We start from the raw sequence: 15024 nt of genomic DNA on the forward strand, positions 1-15024 counted from the left end.
GTGTTTTCTCACAGCAAGCGTGGTGTTTTTGGTATTGCAGAAGAGTAGTTTACTAATATGAGAAAAATCGTTTTGCTCTTTAGTGTCCCTGTAACTCTAGGCTGAGAAGGTAACAGGGTTTGTACAGGTTTCGATAGCCCAATTCCAAGGGACTTTAAAATCACTACTGAAGGTTTCTCAAGGATGTAAAGCAGCATCCCAAGTAGAAGCTTTTTGCAATAACAATGTTTCCAAATGAATATCGTTAGCTTTACAGATTGGTTGCAAGTTGGTTGCTTGAGCTAACCTCATTCTTGCTGTTCATGCCTTAAATAAAGATGCATATATCCTGCTGTATATAGTCATACCTTTTTCATTTACATTTGTTTTTTATTGCACCTACTTTAAATGTATCACTCTCACAATCCTTATAAGCATTACATGGCGCATAATCTTACTGAAGGCCAGCTAAGCAGGCACATGAGATACGGTGTACAAAAAAAGAGTGAACGCTTCTCGTCTTTAATTTTATATTTTCCGTCAGTACGCTTACAATTGAGCTTACAATTCGTAGAAGGCTCTTTACAAACCAACACTAAATGCGAGCGCACTAAACACGTTAAGTGCTGTCTGGTGAACTGTGGCACTTGTATCAAACTAGCGAACGAAGAGCGCCTGCTTCCTCTTGCAAGCAGTTGCAATCCCTTGGAAACATGGAGCGCGATGACACTTCATAATGCAAGCAAATCCGACATTCAAACCTGAACACTTGCGAAATTGCCACAAAGTGAGAGCCATGTGTTCTTTCACATGGCAATCAGGCTTCTTTTATGCGCGAAGAAACTGTTCCTATTAGTTGAGATAATAATAGTAGCAGTTATCAATTACGCAAAGCCGAACATTGGACGAGTTGGTGCAAGTTAACCATGTCGAACTGTAGCGGCTGTAGTGCATGAAAACACACGATCGGTTCCTTCGCAGAAAACTTTTTTCTGCTCGCGCAGCGATCGTGGATGAGCCTCTTGTGCCGCAGTTCGAAATGTTTATCACGCTCCGTATCCACAACGTAAGAACGGCAGCATAGCTATATGATCACGCTCTCTGATATGTAAATGTAACAGGTACGCCGACATTTCAGACTAGCGGAGCAGAACTCGAAATAACAGAGATCGCTACTTACTTGTCGTGGCAAGGCAGCGCATTGCAGCACCTTCGCTCTGTTTCGCCCTCGACGTCCGTCAATCAAGCAAAGGCAGTACTAGACGTTCTCTGAGGCAGTCACGACGAAGTCGCTACGGGACACCGGTTCACGGACTACGTTGTCCAGTGGTTGTCAAGACGAAAGCTGCATGTGCTGCATGACTCGCGGTCATCGTCGTCGGTACAGAGACAAGAGACGAACGCGCGTACATACATGCACACGTGGACCAGCATGGAACAGCCGACACCGGTCGGCGAAGCGGCGTTCCAGAAAGCTCCGCCAAGATGTGACGGCGCCACCATCGAAAATCCCTAGAGATTCTCTCCCTAGGTACCTAGCCGTCGAACACAAAAGGATTTTGTACGGGATATAGACGCTCGCGTTTCGGAGCACGCGGCAGGCTGTACCCGTGCGCTTTTTATCCAACGGCCGTGGTAATGGTTAGTGGTCTATACGAGCGAATCTTATCCTTTCCTCCTTTTCTTTTATAGATTACGTTCATTCTACTTTTTCGCCAACTGGTCGGTATTTGCCTGTCCTGTAAGCATTTTTCTACGGCTTCCAGCAGTGCTTCTTTATGGTACATTCGACTGGTCGTTTGAGAGTGTTTGAAACTGTTGAATTCAACAGCTTTAAACCTTTTCAAAAAGAAGAAGCAGGTATGCAAGTCATCTTTCTCCTTCCTGATCATGTTTTGACCCGATAATGTTAGTAGCAATGGTTATTTGCTATTTTACACACTTTTTTCAGCGCCTGCGGAGCGCTCGAAAACGACCAGTCGAATGTGCCATTAGTGTGATGTCCTAGTTCGTTAATGAGGCTAACGGGAACCCCATCTAAACCCGGGGCAGTGCGCTTTGGAATTTTTTTTTCGGCCTTTTCCTAGTTGAAATTCTCAAGTACTAACTCTTCCTCGGCTGCTCTCTCCGTCATACCTTTACTCACCTAGGAAATCCCCTGGACGATCTCTTTAAACGAATCGGCTGTGACCTTTCGGATGTTCGTACCCTCCCAATTGATTTCCTCCTTCATCTACAATATGTTGTTGCGTTGTGACAGACTTCCTACTGCGCGTCTTTATGTGGCTCAATAATATCCTAGGCGCGGTGAATGCAGCGCCTAGTCGTGTCTAGCGAATGCAGCGCCTAGCCGCGGCAAGTCCACGCGCGCGTTCCCCTCCGCCGGGCGCAGCGGGCACGTCTACGTATTTACGCTCCGTGTGCTCCACTGCTCCACTCCACGCCTTCTCGCGTTGCCAACATGGCGTCGTCGCAGCGACGAAGGTCCGGTGGCAGGCAGCCCGTCGTTGACGGCTCGGCCCTACTGGCGAAGCGGTGTGCGCCTGAAAGAGCGGTGTGGCGGTGAATCGCCGCGACGAATGCGTCGTCGCGCACCACCGTCGTCATGGAGTGCAGCGCCGACGTGGTTCTGCAAGTGCGCGACATGGACGCGCTGCACGGCTGCCTCGAGCGCATCCGGTCTCTCTTCAACGTGCGTCCGGAGATCGTGAGCGTGGACGATGTGCTGTGCTGCGCGCCTGAGTCGGGCCTCGCCACGGGATACCCGCCGCCCGGCGGCCGCAGCGTGCGGCTCAAGCTCTGGGCGGATACGGCGAGCAAGCCGTCGGCGCTCAAGGCTTCCAAGGTGAGCGGCCCGACGTCAACACCGGCCCGCCTACTGCGCCCGCTCCTGCCAAAGATGCACACACTACAGTGGCCCGAGAAAGCGATCTAACAAAGAAATGTGCACGCCGAATAACGCGCCCTCCTCGGGTGCAGCTTTTGCCAGTCCGAGGTGGGCTGGAGCGGTGCCTCTCGCCAAGCTGTTCGTGCTCGTCTGTGTTCGTGTCGTCGCTTGAGTACCGTCCGCACGAGATATGATGTGGTGCATACTAGAACGGCTCATCAATTTCCGTTGAGGAAAACGGACGCCTTTTTATTCTGCGTGGTATCCCCCGCTTGTTTGTTTGGTCATAAGGCCTTTTTTCCCTCGAGTATAGGGCACATAAGCGGCCGCGTGTTTATATACCGAACCTTGGCGACTATCCGAACGAGATATAACCGTTGTGGTCGTAGGAGAGGCGCCAAACTTGAATTGGCTTCGCAGAAACTTGAAAACCAACACACAAAGCAGTTGAACGGTTCAAGTTTAGCGCCTGTCTTCTCTCTACGTTCATCCCTTGTTAGCAGCGCCCAGTGGAGGAGCGTGTGCGAGAATGAATGATAAGTAGTTTTCGCCTGCAAACGTGGTTTTTGTGCTGGGAATCCGTGCCTGTTGTATCGATGTTCTTGTCGGTCGGCTCTTGAAATCGTCAAGAATCCTTCGGGTGAGAAAAGGGCGACCACAAAACGTTTCCATTCGGCCCCTCTCGGCGGCCGAAGATGAACCGTCACATTCGGCCGTTTCCGTCCTGCATCGTGCTGTTGAGGCGACATCATAAACCCGTGACCGACAACCATGTATGCGCTCGACTTTCGAACATTACGAAAACACGCTAGTCTGCCGTATGAGAAAATTTACAGCTTCACGTCGAGTTCGGAGAATGCTAGGTGAAGAAATATATGTTGGCCATATCCGCGGGTGCAACTCCACAACGAGTCTGCCGCGTGTTCTCAAACGCCGATACTCAGCACCAGTGGGCGGCTGACGTCATCAGCTGGACGGCATGAGGGGCACTATTTCTTTAGTCGCGTAGGGTGCCCAATCAATCAATCAATCGATGAATCAATTTATTTGGCATTGATTACAGCGTCAGCAACATAACCAACGCGAGGACAAGAACAAAGAGCTGCTACCTAGCAGCTGGACATGGGTCTTGCCTCTATCATTGACAGCCAAAACTACATTTAATAAGTAAACATTTTTTAATTGTCGTGTTTACCATTTGTAGATTATAAATAAAAGAAAAAACACACAATGTAATAGCCTACAAAAGGAAAGAATACATCGAAATGGTGATTATGAAATACAAGCTTTGTTTTGGAAAACTATATGTGAAATTTCCTACAATGAAAATACATAAATTATCCAACATGAACCATTTCTAGATTACTATATAAAAGAAAAAAAACACACACAAAGTAATAGTCTACAATTGTAAAAGAATACATCGAAATGGTGATTATGAAATACAAGCTTTGTTTCGGAAAACTCTGTGCAATTTCCTACAATGAAAATACATAAATTATGCAACATGAATGAGGAGCATTAATTTTTAAACACTATCGAATATTTGTGTAGGATACATAGGAAGAATGACTAGTGAAACGTCCCAGCCCAAAATTTGACCACCAGCGATTCTATATTTTACAAAAAATTGAGCTGGAAGGTGTGAGAGCCGCCTTAGTAAAGTATTTTCGTTCAAAAAAAATTATGTGGTCACGTGACCGCCCTTTGAATAGACTGGCTAGGAGGAAAAGTTGGGTGTGAATCGATTATGCGTATTGAACCTCGAAACTGGGTACAACGGCGCATTGCGTTTCAAAGTTTTCTATGGCCGTTGTTCCTTCACGTGAATTCACAAGTAAAACCGTATATTAATTTTCCGTCTTAAATAGGCTTAGCAAAGAAGCAAGAAAACATGCAAATTCAGACAAATTTTTATAAAAAGGGCGGCAAAGTCTCAGTCGCAAAAAAATTTTAGCTCTTTTACCAGCCGACATAGTATCTGCTAAAAAATATTTTCAACATATGTAAACAAACGTTTGTTGAGAGAAATGCTTTGAAATTTGACCAAAAAGAAAAAAGGCCTTTTCGGGAGATTTACTAGCAAATTAAGCATCAAGGCCCTCGCGATGAAAATATATGAGAGAGTTTATTATATGCTCCGACGTCTTCTCTTGTGATGTGGAAATTTTTATCTGGTAAATTTTGTTTAAAGCGAAATGATTTCTGATGTCCACAACCAATGTCACTACATAGTAGGCAGTACCGATGTATGTCTTCACTGTAGGACTGTTTGTGATTTTTCGGGCTTGAATGAGGACGCCGTCAGTTTTTCAAGCAAACTCTGGCAGCGTGACTTGGCATCATCAGTGTTTTACTTTTGTCCCGTCATAAGAGCCTTCCTTGGCACTGAGGGAAGTCGAGCACACGAGCACAGCGTGGCCGTGGGCTCACTTTGCTTCGTTTTATGCCACACTGGTGCGTGGATCACATGGTTCCTTGCTCTCGGGTGTTTCTTCACACAGCGCTTCATGGTTTACCAACGCTTACAAGAGGAAGCTTCGGGCTTTTTGCTTTGCGATGTGTCGTCCTCTGTTTTGGGCACCTTAACCGTTAGGCTACCTTGTCGTTCACACCGGCTTTCTCACTTGAATTTCATTAGTGTTTGAGAGTAATGTAATCCCAGCATGGAATGTCGAAAGAGTACACGTTTTGAAATGGTGCAGTTGTCGGGTCCCTTTGACAGCGATCTCTGAGCGAGCTGTATTCTCTTGAATTGTGGAAGGTGGCACCCAAATTTACATTCCTTTTGGTCCAGACGAACAAATCCTGTGGTGCCTGTGGACTTGCTCTTGCTAGTAGGCTGCCGACACGGTCGCACGCGCTTTCTGCCATCTGAAGGGAGTTCCGCTCTTCTGATAGGTTGTGGTCCTCCACGTGGTAGCAAACGTTAAAAAAAATACATTTTGCGCTAGGTGGCGCCGCCAAGCTTGGCACAGCGAAGCCCGTCGCCGCTCCCCGTGGACCGACACGTCTTCGTGATGCGCGACTTCCCCCGCGGGAGTGTACACACTTTCTTCGGACGCCCCATGACTCTGGATACCGTCGGGTATGCACTATAATAGAGCCGAGTTTGCGCTATAGGTGGGCGGGGCTTAGCTACTGCGCATGCGCGGCTTGACCAGGTGGTGCGGTGTCTGATCTTGCTTCCTCTCTCCCTCTCTTTCGTTGATCTTCCCTCTATTTCTCTCATTCACGCTCTACTCTCTCCCCTCCTCCTCACGCTCACTGCCCTCTCGCACTCCCTTGCTACACCGCTATACTATACCAGGTTATGATATATGCTCTGCTAGCGTGCCTCGATAGCCGACGGTCGCCTTCGGAACGCGAATCCATCCTCGTGAAGAATTCTTCTTTCTTTCCATCTCTGATTGTTTCTCTTTCTCTCTCTACCTCAGGGTTATTACAGTCCATGCCGTAGCGGTGAGTAGTAGGATCTGCCCAAATTCTGTGGCAAATACCCGTTCATGATGATGATAGTTTTCGGGCACACAAATTACGCCGAGCTAGAACAGCTCAAAAGTTCTTGTTGTTTTAAGCTTGTCGTCCATCCGCTGTCGCATGGTCACGCAGCGGTCAATACAGGCCTACGACAAGGTTAACAATGCTCAAAACCAGTGCAAAATAAATCAACAAGGTCTGAAACAATATAAACTTCACAAATAACCAAGAATCGATCGCAAAAATTACCTAAAATCGCGGAAAACGCTTTTTTGCTAGCGCGGCGGTATACCATTGACATTGGTTGTGGACATCAAAGATTATTTTTTCGCTTTAAACAAAATTTACACGAATAAAAACTTCCTGGTCACAAGAGAAGAAGTTGGAGCATCCCACTCATACATTTTTATCACGAGGGCCTTGATGCTTAATTTACGAGTGAATCTCCCGCAAAATACGTTTTTTGTCAACGTTGCAAGCATTCCTCTCAATAAACGTTTGTTTACATATGTCTAAAATATTTTGAGCAGATACATATGTCGACTTGTGAAAGAGCAAAATAATTTTTGCGGCTGAAACAGTGCCGCTGTTCTTGCAAAACTTGTCTGAATTTGCATGTTTTCTTGCTTCTTTGCTAAGCCTATTAAGCCGGAAAATTCTTAAGGTTTTATTTGTGACGTCACCTGAAAGAACGATGACAATAGAATTCTTTAAAACACAGTGGGCCGTTGTAGCCAGTTTCGAGGTTAAATACGCATCATTTACTCCTACACTGTAAACCACTTTGCACCCTTAAGGGGGTTTCAAGCAAGCAAAACACCCTTTTGCCTAACTAAAACTTGGGAAAATTAGGGTGTAAGGGTGTTTTCCTTCCCCAAAATAGCCTTTAAGGGGTAATGCTTTAACTAAACACTCTTTAGGAGTCAAGGGTGTTATGGGTTGTCGAAACACTCATGGACCATACCACATCGTGCCAGATGATAACTGGGACTCGCTGATTAAATGTCGTTGGATCTTAGGCGAGCTTAGATTAAAAGATATGTCTCTTTTAGGGCTATCTACAAGCGTACCATAAATTGACGCCTATTCTCTTAATGTTTAATGTTCATTTATACGGAACAGGAATATCTCCACCGGCACTGAACGGCGGCTTAGGATACTATGGCTATATATACCAGATGGTCAGTGTAAGGCTGTGTAGCACGAGCGCTCAGTCCATGTGGTATTTTACAATACGCTCTGCTGTGTGTGTGGTTTGGCGCGTGCGTGCACCTTCTATGCTGATGTCATCTGTAATTGCGTGTTCCCTGACTGGTAGATTTTATTGTTCATTTTCAGTGATAAGGGTGTTTAGGCCATTGGAAACACCCAATGAGAGGGGTGTTAGGCCAGTGGAACACCCTATGGTATGGGTGTTTTGATACGTGAAAACACCCTTTTCCTAGGGTGTAATGCTGTTAGTTATAGACACGGCAAAACACCCATAAGGGTGTAAAGTGGTTTACTGTGTACCCAACTCTTCCTCCTCACCGGTCGCTCTCACACACTCACCTTGCAGCTGAAATATTTTCGATAGAATTGCTGGTGGTCGAATTTCGGGCTGGGACGTTTCGCTTGGAATGAGCCAAAAGCAACGTAACTATGCAGAAAACACATGAACAAATCGACTACAGAAAAGGACTCAGAGATTTAGCACAAAACGCATAATAGGCAGTTATTCGGAGCATTTTATGAATATTAGCGTTACGCACTGCTAGTTTAAAACAAGTGGGCAATATCATACTGTTTTATTGCACCTGTTGGAGATTTTTCTATGCCATCTCTTTTAAATTTATTGAGCAGCCATGGCACACGATATGACAGTTTTCTGAATCCATATTTAGCGCGAGAAAAAGCTATGAGCCATTTGTTTTTTTTTTTTAATGCGAAGCATTTCTTAGCGAACCTTTGTTACTTTGAGCGTTTCTATCTACGTATCTATCTATCTATCTATCTAGCCGCCTACGTCTGGGTGCTCTCATGATCGCCTCCTTAACTGGGTGTATACCAAAATTGGCATGGGAGGGTAAGATGATTTGACGAATGTGACTGTCTGGTCATGACATGACTAACGTGAAAATCCTGTCGCGTACGTCGTCAAACCCTTTCCTCCAGACACGTGTGGCACATACCCGTTTACCACGGGCCTCGGTGTACGGGTATGCGCCACAGGTGATTGACAGTTTATATCTACCATGGAACGGCAAGAACAGACATTTGTAACTTAAAGGCGAGAACGTTAAGAAAAACCGACATCGGTAGCGTTGACCCGACTAATGGAAAGAATGAAAGTTAGGATCCTAGCAGGAATCGAACCCAAGTTTTCTGCGTGGCAATCAGGTATTCTACCACAGAGCCACGCATGGTCAATAAACTGGTTTGGAAAAACAGCGTAAGCAGGCGTAGTATCGGTGCAACGTCAATTGTGGTTGTGGTTCTTGCTATCTAATTTTACAGGAAAGCAACAAACACTACATGATATTCCTAGGATATGTACTCCTACAATACAGGCGTCATATCAGATTAACATATGTGGTTCCAGTGTTGGCTCCGCTTTTATAGCAGTGTAATAAACATGGCATTTGTATTCGTATGATCCAGCAAGCTATATTGAAGCATTGCCCGACCCCGGAGGAATACATTAACGAAAGTTACATATGATAATCACATCACTGCACTGTAATGTGCACTTAGTCCGCCAGAACGACGCAGTGTCCTCTTCATTTCTTACGATGATGGGCGATAGCCTCATGCTGACCGAGGGTGCTGCCAGATTGATTGAATGCCGCTTTGTAGACATGGCTACGTAGGCCACATACGCCCAGGTAGTTTACGAATGCAAGTGCTATCCACTGATGTTGGTCTGCGTAGCACTATCCAGGCCTACAAGTCTCGACGGCTTATACCTCACCAACGGGCAGGGTGACTTCTCGTTCCGACATGTCGCCGGCTTTATCGACAGACAACTTGTCGACGAAATGACCGAGGCGTGAACGATTTCGAACAGCTGTACTATACCTCATACTTCACTACGCAAGGACCCCTCGTCACATCGATGACGACCGGATCCGATAACAAGTCATGACCAGCTGCTGGTGCTCACTGATCATGGTGGCGATGACGTCGTTCAAGAACTGTCAAGAACTTCTACCACACATGCTCACGGGCTCGTGAAACGTGCGTGCGTTCTCCATCATAACGGACAAGTATAAGCACTACATATCAGCTTACCGCTTCTGGTGCTGGTAATACACATGTTGCCGTTGGCAGCGTTACCCAACTGTAAACAACTGGTTATGTAGCACATGTGCGGTTCTTCAACATATATGTGTGCCTATAAAATTTATACAAATCTCTAGCGTCATTCTGTAACGTTGCGCTCAGTAAAAAAAATTACGCCACATTCCCGCCGCATGCTTCGCATAACATCGACTCCCACGGTACGTGGGATCTGCCGAATTTTTTCTCTGACGTTATATGAGATAGCTTGTCGAATACTGAGGTTACTAAAAAAAAAAATAAAACTGCCTACTATACTATACCAGCCTTGTCCGCAGGTGTTATAACAATATCCTTTCTGTTTGAGGGTTGTTTCAAGATGTCGTCTTCTGCATAGGTTAAGTTCTTCGGCTTTCGACTCTCTCTTGTTGTGCTCAGGATTTCCCTTGAGGCTAGTTTTGTGTATTGGTCTAACTCTTGGCACTGTTCTGTATCTGGTGTCTCTTCTTGTATTTGTCCTTGTCCCGTTTTGCGCCACCGTCTTATATTTTAAAGGAGTCCTGACACAAAAATTTTCGCCCCGCGTTTTTTTGCTGCAATGTGTTGCTGGGGACCTGTTAGTCATAACACGGCACATCGTTTGCTGCAGCGCGCGACAGATAATTAATTACAAGCTCCTTATTACCGACACAGCCTCAGTTTCGGTTTGACAGAGCTCCAAAAACGGCAAGCCGCCGGGCGCAACTATCACCACCTAGCGAGTGAAACGCTCGGTCACGTGAGCACTCAGAACAGTGACGCATTTCCGCGCGGTCTGTCGTCGTCGGGCTCATCGTCGTCTGATGGCGACGATTTTCTTGCGGCGGGGATCGAAGGAATTTTCGACGTGGCGAATCACTTCATGTTTGACCCGCTGGCGAGGAGCGATTCGTCGGGAAGCGCGTCAAAACAGAAGTGGCGGCTACGACGTCATCGTAACTTGTACCGGCTGCAACGGTTACGTAGGGGAAGTAGGGGGGTCACCTCGGGTCACCTCCGAGGGTGTCAATGCACTAGGTGCGGCCTATAATGCTGGATCGCGCTCGCGAACTTCAAAATTCATATAAAATACATTCCAAGCTTTATTCGCTGCCGATATTTTGCAGATGGTACACGCACGTACACGGGAATCGATCCAGCAGGCTATCTCGGCCGCGAAATTTTGTGTCAGTACCCCTTTAACTATGCACCAACTAGCCCAGCAACAAATTTTATTGGGTGTTTTATTGGGCGGTCGCAAAGAGTCATTGCTTACGTTTTCTGTGTCTGCCTTATCAAAAGAATAACTTGATGGAATTCTTTTAAATTCGAAGCATTTCTTAGCGAACCTTTGGCACTTTGAGCGTTTTTATCTATCTATCTATCTATCTATCTATCTATCTATCTATCTATCTATCTATCTATCTATCTATCTAGTTTATATGTATCTAGCCAGGAACGGCGAGAACAGAGCAATGTCTGCTCTCGCCGACATCAGCAGCGTTGACCCGATTATTGCAAAGAATAAAATTTAGGATCCCAGCAGGAATTGAACCCAAGCATTCTGCATGGCAATCAGGTGTTCTACCACAGAGCCACACCAGGTGTATAAAGTGGTTTGGAAAAGCACCCTATGCACGCGTAATGTTGGTGCAACGTCAACTGTGGTTGTGGTGCTGGCTATCTAATTTTACAAGAAAGCAATAAACACTACATATGTACGCCTACGATACAGGCGTCATATCAGATTAACGTCTGTGGTTCCAGTATTGGCTCCGCTTGTATAGCAGTGTAATAAACATTACATTCGTACTCCTATGATTCGGCAAGCTATATTCAAGCATTGCTCGACCTCGTAGGAATACATTAACGAAAGTTACGTATGACATTGACATGATTGCACCGTAAAGAGCACTTTGTTTCGATAATACTGGCGTATGTACTCTAACGTGAGTGCTGACGTTACGTCAGGCCATAAGTTACCCCTTAAGTCCCAGTGTTGTCGACGTGCCTGGTAAGTCCACGATGTGCACACAGCTGCTACACTTAAAAAAACACGCCGATCCACTTCGTAACGCTTGGCTCAAAGTCACAAAATGCAGCATAGAACAACTCGCTGACTGCTTCGCATGAAACGGATTCCCACAAAGCGTGGCATCTGCCGAATTTTTTTGATAAGGCAGCAACAGAAGACGTAAGCAATGACTCTTTGCGACCGCCAAGCACTTGGACACCAGATATAGAAGAAATGCCAAGAGTTAGATCGATGCACACAACTAGTCTCAAGGGAAATCCTGAGCACAACTGATAGGCCTCAGCTGGGCGTTGCGGTCAAAGGCCGCATACAGGGAAGCTTGAGTCAACAACATTCGTTGCTGCCGGCTAATTATTCGACACAGCTGGAGAGAGAAAGAACACTCGTCCTAGTGTGTTCTTTCTCTCGCATTGAAGCTTTTATCGAATAGTTCTCACTGGCATTCATCAGGACATGACAGAAACTTTGGATCAACTTCGAAAATGAAATTGTGTACTACGTGTGCTGTTGTCTGCCGCACGTCTCTGATATCCGGGAAGGCTAGTCTTTCTTGCTTAATGGTAGAAAATAATCGACAGAAATGATCGAACGCTTGCTGCTATGTAAAACGCAGGGGGGGGGGGTGCACCGAACGGCATGGAAAGTACATTTTCTGTGATTACCTAAGGGTCACTTTATACACAAGCACCACTCGCCATTTGAAGTTAGTTCGCTTCAGTCACGCAAATGTGCGAACGTAATTGGCTAGCCGTATGCTTATCGTCGAATCGTTAGGACACGCGTGTTCATTTTTGCGACATGGAAACCTTCACTGAGTAGCATGCAGAGTGGTTAACAAGCATGTATTTGCTGCTCGGCAGGGAATAGAAGGCCGAATACGCGCGAAGGAAGCGTTCAAAACAATTTGCAGGTCTCGTAACAGTGGCGATCGGGAGCCAAAAATAGAACGACCACTGATGGGGCGGAGAGAAAGCCTGTCGATGACGATCATGCACGCGTCTTGGAAGCCAGCGGCGTCCCTTGTGCATAGACCAGCGGAAGGCACTGAAATGCGCGACAAGTGCTGCTGTGGCTGCTTTGTGAAATGGGCACGCCCGTAGCCAGGGACTGGATACGGGCCTGGTTAGAAGCATACTTCATATTGTCCTGGCACGGCCTCGCATATGCATCTTGCGGGTGCCTCATTATCAAAAGTACAATGCTTAAATCGTGTCTATCACCTGTTCAACTTCGTTTCCGCATTCGACTGGAAACGACCACTGCTAAGCTCTCACGGCACGTAGTACGCCAGAGAAGCGCGGGGGAATTGGATGACAGAGATGGGCGACAAACAACTGCATAGCTGAAAAGTGTAGACGCATAATGGAGCGCAAGAAAGTTGGCAACGAAATGGAAATACCATGTGAAACCGATGCTCACAACGAAAAAAACAAACAGCATGACAATTTGCAAGCGTAGAGAAAAGGAAATGACACACGCGTTGAAGCCAGTGGACACCGGCGAGAAAGTGGCCCCCACCACTCCGACGCACTGGTGAAGGCACCACAACAAACATTCGTGCACAATTCGTGCACATTCGTGCCTCCGCTCCTTGCTGGTGCGGTTACATGTGGTGTGTCTAGGATGGGAAGCACAGCCATTGTGCGTGAATGCGCAGTGATGGACGGGAAGGCGACCCTCTGGCCCGGCCATGGCAAGGCACGGGAGGAACTGCACTGCACGTATCAAATGTTCATTGTGCATGAGCTTTTGTCGTGCTTGTAGTTTTTGCAACTACTCGTCTTTCGCAGGGGCCTCAAACACGCGGCGCGGCAAGCACATGACGTTCCAAAATGTCTATTTTTTTCATTTCCTTAAAGGGCTAGTGAACAAAAATGTGAAAAATCTACGAAAACACTTACATTCGACTCGGACGACACGACTGTTCCTATAAACAGCGTTTATTTCACGTAATTTCGAGCAGTTGGCCGTATTTTTAGTGGATTGTGAGAGCGCGGCGACTGCACGCCAGTGCGCTTGTCGAAGGCCGTGACGTCGAATGCTCCAGCAAGAGGGGGGCAACCGGCACGCTCTCTCCTGCCCTGCCACTTCCCTTCTCCACCTCTCCTTTCAAGAACCGAGGGTGGCTGGGGGGGGGGGGGGTGCTGCTGTGGCGCTGAGCCTCGTCCCGTTGGACGAGGCTCAGCGTGAGAGACACAAGTGCTATTTTGTCACATGGGAGACAAAATAGCACTTCTTCCTCAAAAACCACTACAACTACCTAGCGTGTCGCGAACGCGCAAAGATGCAAAGTGCGAGTGACAGCGGTTCTACGAGCGGTGATTGCGACTCCGAGTTCGACAGGCCTCCAAAACGGATGCGCCAAATACAACCATATGCGTGTGACCCTTCTGCTTCGTCAAGCGACAGCGAGAACGACGAACCAGACGAGCCGCCATAGCCCAACATGGGTCGGCAGCCGGGACCAGCAATTTATAAAGTGACTCATAGTCACTATCCTCGAAGTGTTCGGAGCACCAAAAAGTCACGCTTTGAAGGCATCCATATTGGCTGCGATGGGCCATATCCTTCGAAGCTTCGGCCTCGGTCGCAAAGGTATGGCAGGGCTTGTCTCTCTCGACGCTGCTTTTCGCACACCCTAGCGCACAACAGCGTTGAGGCATTCTGCGTTGCGCCAGGTGCTTCACCGTTCACATTACTAGCAGCACACAAGAGGCAAATTAGTAGACGTGGGCGCAAGCTCCGCTTGAGAAAACACATATACGGCCGAGAGCGCGGCAATGGCGTCGTTGGCTGTCGGTTGAGAACACGCTCGGAGAACACGCTTTGAGAGAGACGCGCGGCAGCGGGTGCCGGCTTGTGATGTCGACTGGTAACGATTTTGCAGCGAGCACGGTTGGCGAGTCAATATCCGGCGGGTTTCGCGTCACTTCCTCTCTAGTTCGCTGCGCGACGCGCCAATTTGCGAAAAATGCAATAATTTCATTAACTTCTGCCACTTTCTGTCTGAAATGAAAGTTGTATCAACAAATTTCATCACCCAATGTTTCAATTGGGCCGTCTGTCTCGGCGGCGAAAATTTTGTCCAGTATCCGTTTAAGTATCTACGCAAACGTGACTGGTCTCAAGCATTGTTTTGCGTGAGGCACTCCACGCGGTCACTATGTCTTGAAACATAATTGTGGAACAAAATATTTCTTTATATTTCGGGGTCATTCAGGAGATAGGTATCGATATGCATCTCGAGGCCTGACGCCAAATCCCCTTGAGAAAAATATAAGAGATATGGGCAAGGCCCTCTTTCAAATGGCAACGTAGCGGACCCGCCTTGCTTCGGCCCCTGCAGGACTACATTTCGCGACTAGTT

General features: G+C 47.0%; 1 protein-coding gene across 1 annotated transcript in view; it reads left to right on the plus strand.

Moving 5' to 3' along the window:
• The first annotated feature begins 2420 nt into the window (after positions 1-2420).
• LOC119395618 (ribonuclease ZC3H12A) overlaps positions 2421-15024 on the plus strand; it is a 310368-nt gene continuing 297764 nt past the window's right edge. Inside the window, exon 1 of the mRNA XM_037662598.2 lies at positions 2421-2824. Within this exon, the coding sequence (XP_037518526.1) occupies positions 2585-2824 (240 nt within the window). The 5' untranslated portion in view covers positions 2421-2584. The remainder of the gene's footprint in view (positions 2825-15024) is intronic.

This window comes from Rhipicephalus sanguineus, chromosome 6 (genome assembly GCF_013339695.2).
Source record: "Rhipicephalus sanguineus isolate Rsan-2018 chromosome 6, BIME_Rsan_1.4, whole genome shotgun sequence".
Taxonomy (NCBI): Eukaryota; Metazoa; Arthropoda; class Arachnida; order Ixodida; family Ixodidae; genus Rhipicephalus; species Rhipicephalus sanguineus.